General features: G+C 40.0%; 1 protein-coding gene across 4 annotated transcripts in view; it reads left to right on the forward strand.

The window, feature by feature from the left end:
* The window catches only part of TLK1 (tousled like kinase 1), a 143,176-nt gene that overhangs the window by 42,826 nt on the left and 79,803 nt on the right, over positions 1-20,547 (forward strand). For all 4 annotated transcript variants that reach the window (XM_032771035.2, XM_032771036.2, XM_032771033.2 and 1 more), the window contains 2 exons: positions 14,628-14,746; positions 18,274-18,345. In XM_032771035.2, coding sequence (XP_032626926.2) covers positions 14,628-14,746; positions 18,274-18,345 — 191 coding nt within the window. The remainder of the gene's footprint in view (positions 1-14,627; positions 14,747-18,273; positions 18,346-20,547) is intronic.

Here is a 20,547-nt window from a genome sequence, read left to right on the forward strand (position 1 = left end):
TATATTGCAACTTTCATCTGGAAGATTTTTTTCAAGTCATTAATCTCACTGAGTGCTGAAGACAAATATTTGGCAAAGAACTTGCATCTTGTATACTCCCCAAGTGAGGGATTTTTGCGGCAGAGGTTCAGTTGTGCCTGAACACTGCTCTTGAGGAAAGATTTGAAACATTTTAGGGAATTCCTTGGACTGCTACTGCTTCTTCAGTAGGGTAGCAGTATCCTGACTGTATTGAATGCTGTCAAGAGTAGGACTTTTGGATTTTAACATATTTGGCTTCATCAAGCAAATTCTCAATGGAAGTTTGGAATTTCCATATTGAATTTCTTCAAGTGAACTTTGTTGATTCTGGCTAATAGATTTGTCTCTTTAGGAGCCTGTTGCATAATTGGCTAGTTTAAAAAAGAAAAAGGAGCGCTCCAGGTTCTGAAAGCTGGATAGCTAGAGAAGCACTGATTTTGTGGGACAATAGCATTAGTTATAGTTAAGGCTAAGATTTTGTCATGGATATTTTTAGTAAAACTTAGACAGGTCATGGGCAATAATAAAAAATTCACAGAAGTCCGTGACTTGTTCTTGACTTTTACTAAAAATATCCATGAGAAAATGGGGGAGCCTGGGCATCTGCTGTGGGCTGGGAGCTCCAGGGACCCCCCCACCTGTGGGGGCTTGAGCTACAGGGTCCCCTCCTATGGTGGCTCCCAGCTGCGGGGGGCCCCCCGCCACCACAGCTGCGGGGAGTGGGCACTGGTCCCTCCTGCTGCCCGCGGCAACAGGGAGCTCCTGGGGTATCCCCTGCCACCCACTGGAGCTGAGAGAAGCAGGGGTTCCCTGTACTGCGTGTGGTGGCCAGGAGTGATAGGGGTCCCCTATGGTGGCTAGGAATTCTGGGGGTCTCCTGTGCTGCCAGTGGCAGCTGGGAATTCTGGGGGTCCCTAGTGCCGCTGCCAGAATCTCTGCTACTTGCGGCGGTGGGGAGCTGTCTGCCTGCACAGTGGCCTGGAGTGGTAGGGATACCCTGCAGCTCCCTGCCTGCACAGGCGGGAGGGGATCCTGCAGCTTCCAACTGTTGCTGGCTGAAGTCATGGAGATCTTTGGAAGTCATGGATTCCATGACCAAAGTGACTAAATTGCAGCCTTAGTTATAATGCCATGCCTCTTCACCTCTGCCCATATAGGTCACCATGCTATGCTTCTGACCTGTAACTAATTTAGAAAGAGTAAGAATCTAGGTAGAGAGCTGGTGGTAAAAATTTCATTTTGTAACCTAATAGTTAGAAGTTTCAAAATCTGTCTTCGCTATAAGAGGTAAAGAAAAAGGGGGTCCTTCAGGGCTCTGTGTAAGGCGCATCTGCCCTTCCAGTCTTCGCTTGTTGAAAATCTGGAGGAGTTAGCAATGAGTCTTTTGTTGGGATTGATCCATTTTGTAAATGTCTGGTTTAATTACTTGTGCACAATGTTATGCATGTGCTTACAGAGTTGGTCTGCCTATCTGAAAGAACTATTTAAAATACAGATTCAGCATGAAGTCTGAAAAAAATTTAGTAGTAAACTATGTCACAGTCACGAGGGTAGTAAATAACAGAAAATGTGATGGAGAGCAGATGAAAAGGCAACCAACATCAAATCCAAATTATACAACCATTGTGTACCAGCAATTTCTTTCCTACTTCAACACCACTCTACTGAATTGTCCCCGTTGCCCGCAAACAAACTTAAGATAATTGGGAGCAGTTGCAATTCTTGTAGTTAGATAGTAATTAGATATATCCTCAGATAATAGTTTACAAGCATTTACATTGGAGATTGAGATCTCCAGAGACCTCAAAAGGCTTTTTGCAGCTTTGAGGAAACAAGTAGGCAATTTATTTGTGCAACTGCTGACTAAAGGATCATGGAGCAAGCCTAACTATTCTTGGAAAACTAAGTAAAATCTGGAAATGAATAATTTTTTTTTTACATTGGAAGGTGTTGAAGTAGAAAGTGTTTCACTAGCAAGGATTGGCGCTGGTAGCCAGCAGCAGTATTTTTTTGTTCTTCTGTTATCAGAAAGGTTTGGATTAGAATTTTTTTGTTTTGACCTAATTCTTTCTAGGTGAAAATGGAGTATTCTGGCTGAACTGATTGTGTTTTATGTTCTGAGTCCTCCAGAAAGGAACAACTGAAATAAGGTCTGAAAGAGTCCTATTCAGCCCCTGATGTGCATGGGATCTTAACTCGGGGGTTGGGTGGGGAGAGTGGAATAAAGGAGAAGGAGAGGAGGATTGGATGTGGTCTTCTGTGGTGTGGAAGACTCACCCTTTACCAATTAATAATTCTCATTGCCAGGATAACACATCTAAATGCATGTGGTTAACAGATATTTTAAGACCTTATAAGCATTATTACAATATACCTTATATAAAAAGCCTCAAATGCATCATTATAATGAAATAAGGCTATTATGATGTCTGATATACATAATATAGTCATTGCTCATGAATGTATTATAATTATTAGGATTATCTTGGTATTCATAATTACTTTGAACTTTGGTAGTGATTCTCAAATAATCCAGTAGATCAAAACATTGACGGTCGTGCTCCACATGGTATAAAGTACGTCATTTTCTAAACTAAAGTTATTCATTTTAAAATGTTGTAGTGTCCTTACACTTACAGAATGTACACTCTCCATGCATTTTGATAGTAACGAAGCAAAAGAGCAATCGTGTAACTGTACCTGCTTAACAGACTTATGCTCCTTCTGTTTCTTGCCCATTTAAACTCTCTGCTTTTCATAACTGTGCTTATAGTATGTTCCAGAGAAATAAGTTCTACCGGTGGGGGTAGGTCATTAGAATACATGTAAGGGTATGTAGGTACATCTGAAAGCATGTGCTGCTTTTAGAAACCAGCTTATCACATAGCTTTTACCATTATTTTCTTTGACATGATTGCAAACAGTACAGTACACAAGATAAGAATGCTTGAAGGGCAAACAATTTAAAGAGGATTCCTGTTTGATTAGTTATATTACAATAATGCCTAGACACTCCAGCAGGTATTAGTTTGTGCTTAAATGTGGTAAAACACAATCCTTGCCTTGAAGAATTTATGGTGCAGATAGTCATGACAGACGAAGGGTGGGAGAAAACATGCTAGTTAAACTTGCTTATAGTTGATCAGTTAAGATCAGGGTGAATATTAAATCAAAATGATTTAAATCATTAGTCAGGAAGACTCAATTTAATTATGTATTTCTACATAAAAGTGCATTCTTGTTGGTTGTTATAACCTTAATACATATTCTTCAGAACTCAGAGATAGACGTAGGTTTCATTTTTAGAAGGTACACACTATACATTTTTAAAGTGATTTATTTTGAAAACTTTTCAGATTAATTTTACAGCTATATCAGAAAATGATTGGTTATTTCATGTACCAAAAGTAGTTGAAGCAAATATTTATGAAGTCATTGAGAGGTGAACTAGCTCCAATTCAACAGGTTAATCATGAATATTCAGAGGATTTTCTTGCCATGCTGTATTAGTAGGAGAACATCACCAGTCAGACATTTTAAATTGTTTTATTTAACTAAAACAACAACTTTATGTATTCTGGATGTTTTTCTTCAACAGCAACCATATAGTATTTTAACAAAACAAGCATATGAATTTTTGAAAGTAGTTAAACATTCAAGTTTTTTAAAATAAGATTTATTTTTGTTTGTTTTTAACTAAAATAGTTAAATGAAATATTTAAAACAACAAAAACAAAAATTAAATCGACTATGTCAGCCAGGTCAACATGAGAAACTTAAAACACTGGCTTCTGCAGCTAATCAGTCATCTTCACCGTCATTTTCCTGTTTGTTCATAATCTGGAAAAGAGAAAAAAGCGTTCCTGCTTTTTCAGGTCCCAAATAATTTCTCAATTTGGAATGAATTAGTCCAAAGGAAGAAAATATTATTTCTACGACAGAAGAAGATGCTATTGCTGTTAAAAGTGAGATTATCACTTAACAGTCTCTGAATCCAAGTGCTTAAGTGACTTCTGATAGTTCACTGGTGTGGTTTTCTTGAAAACATCATCCGTAAACATATATTTCTTGAATGGTTCACCCTTAGCGCTGAAGTTTATTATAGTTGGCATTATGGAGGGATGATTGCTGGATGTCCATGTCATAGCCAGCTCGTCCTCTTAAGCAGTTAAGGTTTGACCCTGGTACTGAGTATTGAGAATATTTGCAAGAAAATGAGCTGGAGATCATGTTTGTCCCATTTGTTTTTTTTTTTTTAATGCTTGTAATTTAACTCCATCATTGCATATTTCTCTTTTGAAGATCTTACTTAGTTCCTTCCAAATTTCAACAGCATCAGCAATAAAACAGCTATTTCCCTGAATTTCATTCAAGGGTACAGAAATAGGCTTCAGGGTACTCAGCATGTGTTCAACATTTCTCTTAAGTCCAATGAGTAGAACTTTGGCTGTGACAATGCCATCTATTTTTTCGTGATTTTGTTCACAAACTGTCATCAGATTAGGCCAGTTTTTGATATAATGCTCAAAACAGTCTACTACTGAGTTCCATCGCACGTCTTGTGGGAGAGTTAGCTTGGATCCTCCCAGTTTTTTGATAGCAGCTGCTGCAAAGTGGTTGTTACGGAAGTATTTTGCAATCTCAACAGCATTAGCATTAGCCTTTATTTCTGGAACACTGAAGTCTTTGGCTAGGAGGTGCATCAAATGAGCACTGCAACCATATGTTATTAGCTTGGGACTCTCTTTTAAATAATTTTTTCTCATCTTGGATACATTTGCAGCATTCTCTGTGACCAAGCATTGTCTGCGACCAAGCTGCATACTAGACATTTGAATTTTTGTTCAGTTTGTTATAGCTTTTACTGTTACTTCTTTTAAGTATTCTGCTGTGTGCGCATTTCCTGATGTATCAATTGTTTCTGTAAGGAAGATATTCCCTTCTGTTGTCACACAAGCACATACACAGGATCATTGTGTACATTGCTCCACCCATCAAGACTTAGGTTAACAATTTTACTCTCTAGAACTGCTCAGTTTCTCTTTCATACACTTTATCTAGCAATTTGACTGTGACATCTGCTCTGTTGGATGGACTGTGTCCTGGTCTTAATGACTGAACCATGTTAACGAAGTGTGAGTTCTCTATCATACGGAAAGGAGAGTTTGTTTCATAAACAAACTGGGCAATTTTTTCATCAATTACCTCTTTTTGTAATCTGCTGGTTCTTATTACAAACTTATCTGTGGTTGTTTCTGGATAATGGAGATTTTTTTTTCTTTTTGCTACAGACGATTTACTGTGGCTATGTGACATGCATGATGTGACTGAAACACTATCATTGGCAGATAACTGTGAAACTGTAGAAAATGATGATGGTGATCATGGTGATCTTGAAGGTGGATAGTCTTCAGATTCCTGTAGGTTGAAGATGGATTCTCCTTAACAAAATAAGTCAAGGCAGTTATTTCATTATTATTACCACACTGCTCATTTAGTATTACTTATTGCATTCACTGACAATCAGTGCTGCTTTAAAGGTGAAATTGTTAAAGGAAGATCTGCTTATTTCAGCTATTTTTTATCACAACTGCATCTAAAATGATAGTACCATAGAGTAACAACTATATTTTTTTCTTCATACATGAGAATTTAAGAATAGTCCTGAAGGAAGATAGGCAGTCCTTAAGAAAGAAGTATGAAATAAAAAAGTTTACCAACCTGAAGATCCTGAATGTTCAAATGTGTTCCTTTCATCATCTTCAATGCAGCTTCCTCCTGAGAAGGAGTACTTCTCATGATGTTGTTTCATTAAGGCAACCAGGCCTTTGCATTTCTTGGTTGCACTGTTTTCATTTTGCATGCATGCCTGTCTTACCCACAGGTAGGGGAACTTCATTAAAATATTCCCAAGCTGGGTCTTTTTCATGACCTGCTTTTCCCTTCTAATGAGAGAATGGTATGTTAGCTCTCAAATCAATGAAGGCTACACTCAGAAAGACCTGAAGTCTTCTGAAGTATGCTGCTGAAATAGTTTCACTTTTGTTTCTACTGCCTGTCCCTCCCTTCTCATATTTATCTCCAGGCTTTCCTTGTCCAGATCTATTCCACCAACACCAATTTTCTATTCATTGAACTTTTTTGAAACTTTGCACTTTTAGAGAGAGGTAAGGGGTTGACTCGGTGTACACAAATTTGCAGACGGACAATAGGGTTGAAGTCTGTTGTTTCTCACCTGTATATATTTATTTAAAAACATTTTTGCTGTTAACAAACGTTATCTCTGGAGAAACAAATCTACAGTTTCTGAACTGCAAAACTAAGTATCTCTGATGGTATCTTCTAGACTGAGCATTTAATGCCATTGAGTAGATAGAAAGATTAACCTAAATCTGTACAGAAGCCTGTGGAACCCCATAAAATTGAGTCCCTAATCCATGAACTGTTGGAACTCATTTACAAAACTTTTTTTAAACATTACATGAATATATTGTCTCATACTATAGAATTAGAATTTATAATCCCTATTCCATGATCAGATAGATATCTTTGAGCTATAATGTATCTTAATTAAAACTATCTTTATATAGGTTTTTTCCCCTCAAAAAGCATTTTATCAAAAAAATCTGATTTAATTTTAAAAAATCTTTTTTTATTTTTATCTTTAAATCATTGCTTTTTATCCACCCTAGATAAGATTAATATTTAAGTATTTTCTAGAGAAACCATATAGATACATCGGCACCTACTTTATTTTTACAGAGGATAAAGTTTTACTGGAAGAAGTTGCCGAACAGTTTTTGGTGTTTGCAAATAAATTAAAAGCAGAATAAGTTTTGAGATGGGATGTGATATATTGGTGGAAAAGCCTTGATAAAAGGTATTAGTTGACTTTTCTTACCTATTTCACTTTTCATATTAGTGTGTCAGAAAAGTGAACGGTTAAACTTGGGAAAAATCTTCTAAGTGAAATTTGAATGTATTAAAGATAAACTTGCCTTTTTAGTGAGGGGTAGGAGGGAGGGAAGTCAGCTTCTTTGGCTAATGGGTCTTTCTCAGATATAGCTTCCATTACCAATAGCGTGTATTAAGTCAATGTTGTTCTTCCAAGGAGGCAAATTGGTTAAGTTGTCTTTACTGTTCAGATTGCTATAAGGTGTACCAGATTGCTATAACGTGTAGAACTTCAAAATTCTTTTTATAAATGGTCTTCCATATCCTACATTGTAAATATGTTCCTGAATCTATTTAAATTACCACGTTTTTAAAATAGGTGCCTTTTTGTTTTGCTTTGTAAACTGAATAAATTATAGCCTAGTTTTTAAAGATACTGAGCACTTACAGCTACCAGCTGAAATCAACTTAAGTTTTAGGTGCTCAACACCTTTGAAAAATCAAGCCAGAAATAAAATAAATATTTTAAGAGAAGAATTTTTAACAGCCTTTTTCAGTAAATTAAAGTGAGAATTGAAAGTGTTGCATTTTAAAAGGGTGATTAATCAGTGTAGGGATATTTTTGGAGAATATAGAGAGAAGATTTTATAGGCCCAGTATGATGTTAAATATGAGTAAAATAAAGGGCCTTTCATAATCTAAATTCCTGAGGCAGCACTATGACTGCTAGAAAACCAATTATGGTATTCTTCTTCGCCACTGCCAAAAAAAAATGGGCTCTATGTGTACATGTTTGGTGAACAAATACTTGTGATTTACTTCACATATCTACTGCACTTTGGAAGACCATGCCAACAACAGACTTCCTGAATGTGTCTGCTTCCTGGCTGTTTAATTTCAGCCTGTATGCAAAGTTAAGCATGTGTACTATGAAGGAATATTTATTTTATTTGTGTCCTTGTGTAGGTTCTCATTCCATAAGAGTAGTTCTTGGTAGTAGAATCCTCAGTAATAAGAGAGACACAATAACATCACATTCTTTGATGGTCTTTCAACATATTTTCTTACACTCCTGTGTTGGGACAGTGAAGGAAAAACACCAAGGAAGATTAAGGCAACTAGTATTGGCAAAATAAATATCAGAATGTTCCCTTACAACAAAAATCAGTTGTGGTTTTGCACTGACATGCATTCCACCATGGCCAAATAGTCAGCCCTCATTGGGCATAGATTAATCAAAATGAGAAGCCTGGGCAAAAAAGGGTGCAGGACAGGAAAGTCTGTTTAATTGCTCTACAGTAAAGGATTGTGTTGTATATACAGGGATTACTAATATTAAATAAATAGTTCAATTAAATACATATGCAAATAATACAAACTTACTGAGCCTTATACTTAGGTTAAGCTGGGAAGCTTTTTTTGTTACTCATCTTTAACAATAACAACCCCATCTTGCCCCCTACCCCACGCACACATTTCCAAAGCTAGTCTTCTGGTGTAGCCTGTAGTATTTGTAGCTGTAAATATTTATATTGACCTCTGATAGCAAAATTGAATACTGTTAATTGCTACACTCTGTTGCATATTTTTTTTTTTCTTGTAAAATTAACACTCAACAGGAAGGAGTGGAGTTGGGCAGGAATGGAATTTTCTGTTTTGTAGGAAATGTAATGAATAAATTTTGTTTTCTGTTGTGGAGTAGAACAAAAACAAAAGTTTCAGAATTTCCCATGAAACAAAATTGTGTGGTGTGGGGGGAAACTTATTTTGGGTCAGTTGAAATGTTTTTTCCCCAATATAGATATTTTAATTTTTTAAAACTATAATAGAAAATCAATTAAATTATTAAATTAATTTTGAAATGAAAAATCAAAACATTCCATTATGAAAATATTATTCAACATTACGGAAATGCTTTTTGTCATTTTCTGTAAATGAAAATTAGTCGAAATTGATGTTCTTCCACAAAACGTATTACTGTCAACAAATCGGCATGTTGTTCTTCCAAGGAGGTAAATTGGTTAAGTTGTCTTTACTGTTCAGATTGCTATAAGGTGTACCAGATTGCTATAATATGTAGAACTTCAAAACATCTAGGTGCTGCTAAATCTGCAAGGCCCCTCTGCCCATATAAATGGAAGTCTTCTCAATACTAAATAAAACTCAAAAATCTGCCTGCATTTAAAGGAGGTAGAGGTTCCTGGCTCCGCACTCACCAAGTCCTTTCAGTGCAGTCCCTAATTTATTCAATTTATAGTAAGTGCTGCTATGTTACAAATAATAATTAGGGAGTGAAAAATGGCTAGAACTGTGAAGGCCATATTGGGTATGTTTACACAGCAACTAGATATGTGATTGGTCTGTGCCAGCAGACATGGGCTTACGGGGCTGGGCTACGGGGTTGTTCCCTTGCTGTGTAGACTTCTGAGCTCAGGCTGGACTGTAGGCTCTAAGACAGGGGTCTCAAACTCAAATGACCACAAGGGCCACATGAGGTCTAGTGCATTGACCCAAGGGCCGCATCACTGACACCCCCACCGTCGCTGCCCCGGCCCTGCCCCCATTCCACCCCTTCCATGAGGCCCCACCCCTGCCCTACCTCTTCCCACCCCCTTCCCAAATCCCCACCCCAACGCTACCCCTTCCCTGTCACCAGGGGTGCAGGGTGTGGCAGGGGCTCAGGGCAGGGAGTTGAGGTGCAGGAGGTGTGCAGAGTGCGACAGGAGGCTCAGGGCAGGGAGTTGGTGTGTGGGGTGCAAGAGGGGTGAGGGGTGTGGCAGGGGGTCGGGATGCAGGGTACAGCAGGTGGCTCAGGGCAGGGAGTGCAGGAGGGATGTCGGGTGTGGCAGGGGGCTCAAGGCAGGGACTTGGGTGCAGGAGGGGTGCGGGGTGCAAGCTCCGGCCCGGTGCCACTTACCTAGAGCAGCTCCAGGGTGGCAGCGGCATGCATCAGGGCCAGGCCAGGCTCCTGGCCCCGCCCTGTGCCGCTCCGCTCCGCTCCGCTCCAGGAAGCAGCTGGAACCACGGCCCCTGGGGAAGCGGATGTGGGCACAGGGCTCTGCTGCTGCTCCTCCAGGTATCTCCCACAAAGCTCCCATTGGCCGCAGTTCCCTGTTCCTGGCCAGTGGGAGCTGCGGGGGGCAGTACCTTGAAGTGAGGCAATGCAGGAGCCCTCTGACTCCTCCCCTCCAGCCTGAAGGGACCTGTTGCCAGCCACTTAAGGGAGCGGTGCAGGGCTCGTGGCGCCATGGGGGGGGCAATTCTGCAGGCCGACCGTGGGCTGTAGTTTGCCCACCCCTGGCCTGGAGGTAGGCGGAGGGGGTGCGGTGGGGGGCTTGGCGGGCCGTACAGAAGGGCCCCGCGGACCATGTGTTTGAGACCCCTTCTCTAAGACCCTGCAAGGTGGGAGTGTCCCAGACCTTGGGCTCCAGCCCAAGCCTGGAAGTCTACACAGCAATGAAACGGCCCCCAGCCCGAGCCCCAGAAGCCATGTATGCTGTGTACACATCTTCTGAGTGAGGGTTTTATTTCTCTATTGATAGAACACCAGGTAACCATGCTTAATCAGTTTATTAATCAAAGATAGATCAGCGTAATACAGAAAGGTTAATACATTGCCAATTTGGAGAACAGGCTTGCAGCAGTTACATCTTCGCTGTGTTTCAAGTTGGGAGTTTATTTTGGCTCTTATTTATGTTTCCCTTGTTCATGACTGATAGAAAATTCCACAGATTCCACAGACCTTACACCCCTTCTCTTATTTAGTTTTGTACATTTCAAATGTTCGTAAACTAGCTTACAAGTAGCATTAAATGATAGAGACATTTATACTCAGTTCTCAGCACACAGTAATATTCCAAGTGTCAGTAGACAGTAGAGATATCTACACTAACTGTAGCACATGATTTATATTTGGCACACCTCAACAAAACATATATCTTGCTTCTGACAGATTCTTTACATACGGACACCAACGGGTTACAATAATTTTACCACAGTAAAGCTTGGTATGAGTACAAGACGTTCTGGGAGTACAGTTCATAGTTGTACAACTTTGCCTAAATACAAAGCATTCTGACAGCATGTGATACTGGCTAACAGCAAGCCTTTCCTGATTCTTTGTATGGCACCTCTAATGTGGTAAGGGCAAACCTTACACTATCAGGGTGAGTAGTGTGGATGGACTCAAACTTGGTGTTTTAATTATGCAACACAACCTGCTGCTCTGACATAGACAAGGCATAAGTATTTCCTTAAAATGGTTGCGTTATTTATTTACGTTTTAAATCTTATGACTAAGATTCTACATTCACTTTTTGTACTGTACTAATGGGGATGGAAACTACAATGTTGTCGTGACTATCAGACCTATCCAAGGACAATGTTTAATTTGATGAGGACAAGTTATAGGTATACTGATCATTTGTAAGCTATACCCTCTGTGGAAAAGGGAGATCCAGAAAACCTGATCTTCTGATAAATTCATCACTGGCTAAGTACCTGGAACCAGGGTCTGGGAAAATGCTAACTCAGCTTTTGACAGTGGTAGCCTCCTCTGCAGATGCAGAGAGAATATTTTATTCATTTCAGGTTATTCAACTCATTCAGTTCAGTAACTCATTAGTTTTAAAGTTAAGAAACCAGTTTATTCACATCATAAAATGTAGATTCTGGTTGACTGAAATTATTTGCAGATTTGAGTTGAAACCAGCAAATAGTTTCAGATGAAGAAAAAGATTTTGGAAATCTCAAAACATTTCTTTTTCAATTTTTTGTTTCAGCAAGAAATTTCATTTAGGAGTTTATCTACTTTTAATTAAAAGATAATACAAGATGCTCCCCTGCCACCAAAAACAAAATAAAATGAAAACTGGAAAAAAAAATATTTTGGGTCACTCTAAAGTGTTTCAGTTGATCCAAAAGTATTTTTTTTATTTTGTCAAAAAAACTGTTATTTTTTGTTTTGCGTTAATCTGAAACAGATGTTTTTGCAATATTTTTTTTCCGGTTGACAACAAAACTGAAAAATTGGTTATTCATGCAGGCCTACTAAAAACTAGGTGTCTAAAGATGAGATCTAATAATTCTAAAATCTTGGAATGACAGGTGACCAAAAACAATCGCTAACAGTTCACTAACTGTAGATAATACTTGCTTTATTTAATAAATCATTAGTCTTAAAAGCAAAATATGTTTTGTTAAACAATTTCTTATTTAGTCATCAGATTTTAAGTTTAATCTAACTAATATTTTTAAATTTGCTTTTTAAAGCATTTTTAATTGACTTCTAATTTTCATCCAGAGAGGGCATGATGGAAATCATGAGTAAAAATATCAATCTAATAAATCAGAAATGCATCATTCACCATTTTCTAACACAATAAAAAGGTCAAAATTAAGACTCTAAGTAAATGTATGTTAAACAAATATAATTGCTGAAATAAACGTGTAGGTACAGCATATCCTCCTGGTTAGCAAAAGTTCCTAATTTAGTGTAAAGGCAATGTTTAGGTAAAAATCAACATGTTTTAATGGTTACTAACCAATAAGAAACAACCTTTCTTCAGGAAGATAACAAAAAAGTACAAATGCTAAACAAGATTAACGTCAATTATTTAAATTAAGGTTTTCTGCTTGCTGATTAAAATGATTAAAATCAGCAATTTAAATAGCTTTGATTTAAATCAGTCCACCCTGATGCCCTATATTGTACTGAATTTATGCTCCTTGCTTTTTAAAATCTTTTAGGATTAAGTGGGATATTGCTTGTACAAAAAATGCTATGTAAAATGTGTGGTTTTAAGTATGAAGTAACTTAACTTTGTTTTAGCAAACTTTACTAAAACTTTTTAGTGTTTTCGATGTCACTTGAAAATATAACAATCCAGTAGTTAAAACTGGGACAAGCAAAGAGCGGTTGTACAATATAAATCATTCTCTGTGCAAATTCAGAGTATTAGGAATGTCCACTTCCTCGATCAGATTGGTTTAGATCTGTAAGTGGCTCATAATGTAACCTAGAGGGTTGCATGCTTTGCTGCTTCTGTAGGCCGAGCTCACTGAACACACATCCTCCATTCTTCCCCCAGGAGCTCCTGTGTGCCACCTTCCCCTCTCTCTGTATGTCAGGGACTCTTTGCAACCCATCCAATGCTGTCCCTCATGCCAGCAGCTCTGTGTGCCCCACCACTCCCCCTTCTCTGTATACGAGGGAAATCTGTGCCCCTTCCCCTCCTATCATTGCTTCCAGCTTTCCTCAACTTGCCAATGGCTCTTTGTGCCACCCGTGCCGGGCTCCCCATTCTCCCCCCACAAGGGCGTCTATGCGTCTCCTATCCCCTGTGCTTGCTCCTACCTCCATTCACTCCTTCGACATAATGGCAGGGACTCTGTCCTGCATGTCCTCCTCCCCTATTGGCCTCTAGTCTCTCCTCATGCCAGGAGCTCTGTGTGCTCCTGTTTTTCCCCATACCCTGATTCCCTCTTCCTCCCCACCATTCTTATTTCTTTTCAATCTGGGAGACAAACTATTCAAGGCATAGGCGCCAGCTCTGTGGGTGCTCCGGGGCTGCCAAGCTCCCCTCCCCACTTCCCACCCCACCTCACTTCCACCTCCTCCCCTGAGCGCTCTGGGTCCCCATTTCTTCGCCTATCTTCTAGCCCTTGCTGCTGCAGAACAGCTGTTTTTCAGCCTAACAAGCTCTGGGAGGGAGGGGGATGAGCGGGAATGCAACGTGCTCGGGGAAGAGGCAGTGCCAGGGCAGGGATTTGGAGAAGAGATTGGAATAGGGGCAGGGAGGGAGCGGAGTTGGGGTGGGGACTTTGGGGAAGGGGCTGGAATGGGGACAGGGCATGGGGCAGAGGCACCATGCAGAAGTCGGTGCCTATGATTCAAGGTGACAGTATATTTAAGTTGTATTGGACCATGGGCAGAGCTGGTGAGAGGGTTATGCTTGGAAGATGTTAATGGCTGCTATCAATTGGTTCATTGATTTAGACCAGGGATTGGCAACCTGCGGCATGGGTGCCAAATGCAGCATGTGAGCTGATTTTTAGTGGCACTCTTCTGCCAGCCAGGGGTCCTGGCCGCCAGCCTGCTCAGCCCACTGCCTGCTTGGATAAATGGAATCCCAGGCTAGCAGCAGGCTGAGCGGGGCCGGCAGCCGGGATCCCACACCGGCAGCGGGCTGAGCGGGGCCGGCGGCCGGGACCCCGACTGGCAGGAGCCAGCGGAGAGAACCCCACACCGGCAGCGGACTGAGCGACTCAGCCTGCCGCCGGTCTGGGGTTCCGTCTGCCGGCCTCTGTAAATGTAAAATTGATTACTGGCACGCCAAACTTTAAATTAAGACATGGCACACCACTTCTCAAAGGTTGCCGACCCTTGATGTAGACAATGACTGAAGTGATTGAAGTTACTAGATCTGCTAACATGATAAAGGGGCTCCTTGTGTCTCCTGTTTTCTGGATTTCTGATTTTCACCTAAATTAATAGAGTTCAGTATAGAAAATTCCCTGAAATTTGGAATTGATTAGATGTTCCTGAATTGCTGTATGGTAGACAGATATGCCATAGAGCTGAGTGTGAGACCTTGCTTTATGCAGCTTGTTATGGTCAGTACTTTAGTGAAGATTTTGTATACGTTATATGGAAACATTCTTGTGCAAGCAAGTTTGTTATAGAATATAACTAATTAAAATTTTTTTCTTAGGTGCAATGGATGAGCTTCATAGCCTGGACCCAAGAAGACAAGAATTGTTGGAGGCTAGATTTACAGGAGTAGTGAGTGGCAGCACTGGGAGTACTGGAAGTTGCAGTGTTGGAGCTAAAGTAAGTAGAATTGGGTGGCTATTTAAACCTCTCTGTGAAAGTTAATTTAATTTTAATTTAAGAAAATATACTATTTATAAAACACACACCATATATGACAATGGGTCTCATCAGAAAATGCTGTAGTCTATCTGGGGTAGGTTGGCATGATTTATTTTCTGGTTTAGTCTCTTATTCCAGTAAAAACATTGGCTTATGGATTCCATATTATACTTACTATAAAAGTTTCTTTTGGTCTGATGTTCAAGGGTCACTGTGAAAATGGGCTATATGACTCTTCTAGGACAGCTTGCATTTTGGGAGAGAGAATGAAGAGATATTCCTTTACATATGTCCTTCCCCCGTATCCTCATTTTTCTGCTGTCTGAAACCAGGAAGACACACAGGAATTTGCACCTAAGTACATCTGTGTTTCCTGTTCAAGCAGTTAGTTGAGATTCTAGAACTTCCCTCTTCTCTTGATGGGCAGGTATGTGAAAGTTCCCCTTATTTCCTGGGAAGAACAGTTATGAAAAGGCTATCTCTATCTAACCTTCTGCAAAACAGTTTTTAGAACTTTACAGGACACAAGATGAAAACCATAATAAATTCTTAAAATGGGTGCTCATGTCCAAATACACACATGTCAGAGGAACACTGGATATGACATGGCAAAGCATTACCTGAAGATGTTCATAGATAACAAGGAAGATCCCTGAGAAAAACCTACCAATTTTATCTATTCTGGTTATGTTTCAATAGGAGCTTTAATTCACAAGTCATCATCTAGTCTGAGGTCAGTCTCATTCTTTAAACTGGCTGAATAATGAAATTCAATGATCCAGTGTCTCCCAGATGAGCACTTGCTGTGGCAAGTTATAATTTTGCTTCATAATGTTTCTGCACAGCCTTGCCTTTGGTTATTGGATATGTGGAAGAAAAGAGAACAATCCAGTGATCAAGGAGGTAGAAAATGGACACCCTATCAGATATCAAATGTGTTGGCAATAGGGGAAGCTTTTCCACTAAAGGACTTTGTTGCCATTCTTTCCCAAACAGATCTCTGAATAGATATAAACCAGGCCATAGAAAAGTCCTGTTTTACATTACTTCTCAGGCTGCATGACTTCATACATTTTTATAATCCAAGGATATTTATGGTTTAACTTCTTATTTTTTCTTGGCAGTCTAACCCCTTTATATAGGGAAAACTGGTTATGTTTAAAAAGTAGGAAAATACTGGCAATAAATTGTAGTTTTCAGATAAAAGAGGAGGGTTCTGCCATTAGGTTTGAAACCCACTCTAGTAAAACCTTTTTGCAACAGAAACATCTCATTCAAACCAAAACTTGAGGATGTTAGATGATGGGCCTGAAAACCCAACTATGACAGATGTCAGTGAAAGCCAAAAGGAAGCTGAGATCTTGAGAATCCTGATGATAAAATTTGTAACAAGAATAAATATGTGGAATGTGTGTACTTTGCATAGTACAGGAAAGCTGGCACAGGTTACATGAGAAATGGAAAAAAAAAAAATGATCTGAATATACTTGATGTCTGTGAGAGGAGATGGACGAAGAGGGGCAAGATGGTATGTGTGCTACAATCTTATACTCAGGAGGAGGAATGTATTAGGTGTAGGAATTATCCTGAATAACATCACAGCAAAGACCCTGTTGGCTTGGGAGCCGGTGAAAGACACACTAACAGCCAGGCTGTGAACAAGACACGTCTGTAATAATAAGGCACCATAGACTGTGGTTAGTGGAGATGTTACACAACCTTGACTTTGTCAGGAACATCGCTTTACTAAGCATGATGTGGAACCAAATGGTTGTTCTTACATCAGAAGTAGAATAGGAAGCAGCAAAAATTGGATTGGAATTGAAGAAAACCAAGGTCATGAAGTAGGAAGCCAGACAACAGGCGCAAAAGTGCAAGTGGAGGGAAAAGGTGTTGAACAGGTAGAAGAGTTCTGCTATCTGGACAATGTGATGACTTTTGACGGTGGCTACGATAAGGATATTCATATGCGATTAGGAAAAGCAGACATCACTTTTGGAAAGATGAACAACATCTGGTCAAGCAGGTCTCCACACCAAACTAAAGGTTAGATTATATCATGCAATTGTATTGAGAACACTACAGTGTGAAGCAAAGAGTTGGCCAATGACGGTGGCTAACAGAAAGAGATTGGAGGCTGCCCATCACAGATGACTGGAAAAGATTCTATAAATTTCATGGAAAGACATAACTACTGTGAGGATTTGGGAACTGACAGAGCAGGACGTTCTAGAAAATACTAAAGTAAGACGCCTCAGGTGGTTGTGACATGTGCATTGTATTTAAGATGGGAAACATGCTAAGCAAGTGTTGAATTGGTTAAAGAAGGGAGAAAAAAGAAAATGAAGAAAGTCAGGGAAGAGCTAGTAGAAGACAGTGACAGAGGATATTGAATGCACTGGCAATCACCTGGGAAGAAGTACCAGACCTAGTGAGAGATCATAATTAGTAGAAGAACTGGGCTGCCTGGTGTCAGTGACACTGGAGGAACTAAGGTCTAAGGTAAGATAAAGTTCCTAGCGTTATGTCACTAGTAGCTAGCTTTTGGGTTTGTTTGTTTTTTTTTATCCTCTCAGAATCCTAATCTCAGACAAAAGACTACATTCATTACAAAAAGAAAGAATTGCTAACTCTCTCTTCAAATCTACTAGCACTAGTGGGTATATAAATGCATCCTTTGGAGTCAGAGCTTTCAAGAAATATCTATCAGATACTTTGCTGGTCTAAAATAAGGCTGGAGGTTTAACTTTTTTTTAAGGAAAGCCCTTCAAAAGGATCATTTGATGATGTATCTGACATACTTCTTGGGCCATGTCTACATTACCACTTGTGTTGGCAAAACTTGTGTCACTCAGGGGTGTGAAAAAAACACACCTTGTGTGACGTAAGTTTCGCCAGCATAAGGGGTAATGTGCACAGAGCTATGTTGGTGGGCAAGGTTTTCCCACAGGCATAGCTTCCGCCGCTTCTTGGGGGTGGTTTAATTGTGTTGATGGGAGAACTCTCTCCTGTTGGCCTAGAGCTTCTACACGAGAGATCTTTTAGCAGTGCAGCTTCATTGGTACAGCTGTGCTGCTGTAAGCTCTCTATGTAGACACTTCTTGCTCCTTAACCTCTTAATCATTTAAATGGTTTCCTTACGGGTGTCATATTGGTGTGACTGTTTCATGAGTTAGTGGTCTATCCTGTAAATTGTGTTTGTGCATTCTTTTCAGAGTTGTTTCCTTTCCAATTTTCATAGAAAACTACATTGTTCAGAATAGCTTTAGAAGCAATTAAGAACATAGAATTTACTGTGCTGGAGCGCACCATTTGTCCATCAAATCTGGTATTCTGCTTGCAGGTCATGTGGTCACTGCAGTTGAGCACTTTGTCTTGAACCATGAAATTTGATTCCCCTTACTTTGCATAACTGCAAATACTGTAATTTATTAGTTGTTTTATAAATCTGAACATAGTGTGTGATATATTATTTTTCTCAATAGGCCTCAACAAATAATGAAAGTTCTAATCACAGTTTTGGAAGCTTGGGATCTCTAAGTGATAAAGAATCGGAGGTATGTATGTTTACAGTATTTTAATGCAAACAAAATACTTACAATATGTTCTAATGCAGTTGAATTTTCTTTAAGACGCTTACATATAAAAATATCATTTCTATATATACAATAAGATTAAAAAGTGCATGCAGTGGTAAAAATTAAAATTTGTTACATCTTTGGACCAAACTAATTTTTTTGAGATGGAGATATGTATGGTAAGATTTCATAAAAGTGCTGTCATGGAGCGTCCTGCTTGGAGTGCCCATATGCAGTTGGCTGCAGCATGACAGACACGCCTGCGTTAGTTTATCCTTTTGTAGTTCCAGAAATAGTCCACACAGTCTTCCAAAGTATAAATACAGTTCCATGCACATAACCCATAAGAAAACAAGTTCCAACACCAAGTTCTACAGCTACAGACCTGTCTTCACACAGTTCATCAAGTAGAGCCCCAGAATCTCTGATCAGTGCCCTGGCTATCCAGTGCAACCTCAGTGTCCCTGACTGTGTCCTGGCTCTCCAGCACAGCCCTGGTGTTCTTAACCATGCCTGAGGGGTCAGCCTTCAGCCTTCTCTTGCTTCAGCTCTCTGGTTTGAGAGCCAGCAGGAACCTTCCTCTGCTGCATTCAGCCTTCAGCCCTCTCCAGCCTTTTGTGACCATGGCTCTCTTGCCTAGGAAGGATAACTGGCTAGCGTTTCCATGGGTTTCCGAGCCCTCAGCTCTTTTCAGCTTCCTGGCACCGGCTTTGATAGTTGACAGGTTAATCCCTTTGTTGGCTTCCTTGATAATTCCTCCCTCTTTCCAGGGAGTCTCCTGACAGGCACCTTAACTCACTAGGTCTCCGTCTTGCTGGTTTCTTCCTCCCTCAGATCTCCTAGTTTCTTCATAGTACCAGGTGCTGCCTGGCTCTCTAACTGTCCAAACTGGGGCACCTGTTCTGGCACAGGGGAGCTGGACCCTGCTTCATCTAGTGGGGCCAGCCATCCTGTGAAAAGCTCCTTTGGACCTGTGTTCAGAGAATTTTCACTTTTTAGCTTATGTTGGTTCTGCATTGTATCATGAAAGGTTAACTACATTTAATATATAAATAATTGTATTTTATCTCATGCCTGTTATTTTAAAAAAAAAAAGGCAGATATTCTGTGCTATGCCTCTAAGAGCAGCTGGGGGAAGATTAAGACCACCTTTAAACCACCTTTGTGCCTTCCTGATCCTGGGATACTTTGGCCAGGTGAAGCCCCTGGCATAACTCAAATGGCTCTGGGGGATCTGTCTGAGTTACAGCAATTCCCTTGGGTTTCCCACAGAGTTGGAGATCTGTTCAGAAACTGCATTACTCTGAATGCTGTGGCCCTGTCACTGACATGCCATTATATTAGGACTCACAAGTGGGGGTGTGTGGAGGAGGGGGTTCAAAGTGGTGGTCTTCACAATGCCTGCACCAGGGAGATCCCCCCCTTCAGAGCACTTGCATACTACTTCAGCCTTTTTATCACCAGGGGGACAGTGTCAGGGTTAGACTCTCTCTCCAAGACTTGGTATATAGCTATGCTGCATGATGATTAAGGTTAAGATTCTGTCACAGGAATTTTTAGTAAAAGTCGGAGACAGGTCACAGACAATAAACAAATATTAATGGAAGTCTGCAATCTGTCCCTGACTTTTACTAAAAATATGTTGTGGAGAATAAGGACAAACAGAGCACTGATCGCTGCTGCTCCAACTCCAGAGGGGCTGACCCAATCCCAGCTACTGCTCCAGCAAGTAGGGGGTCAGTCAGCTGTTCTGATGGCCCTGGAACTGGCCATCGGTCAACTGTTCTGTCTCTGCCCCAAAAGTCCTGGAAGTTCCGGAAAGTCATGGAATCTGTAACCTGCATGATTGTTGTATCGTTAATGATGATAAATTCATATTTTGGAACTAAGAATGGTGTGTATAGCTTGCTAAATTTTTACCTTAAGGCAGAAAAACTTTGACTAGCATAGGGAAACCTCCTTAGCCACTGTTTAATTGTAGCTGTATAAATACTCTTCAAACTTAATTAGTATGCCAGTATTTATTATTCTGAGAAATATAGAAATGTGTTCAATGATCAAACATTAGATCATTTTCCACTTCTAGAACCCTTTTTCCTCATAGTTTATAATATTTATAGCATCTGAAATGACAATTTTTACCACCTTTTATTTTTTTTCTTTTTGTGTGATGTGCAAACT

Source organism: Chelonoidis abingdonii, chromosome 10 (genome assembly GCF_003597395.2).
Source record: "Chelonoidis abingdonii isolate Lonesome George chromosome 10, CheloAbing_2.0, whole genome shotgun sequence".
Lineage (NCBI taxonomy): Eukaryota > Metazoa > Chordata > Testudines > Testudinidae > Chelonoidis > Chelonoidis abingdonii.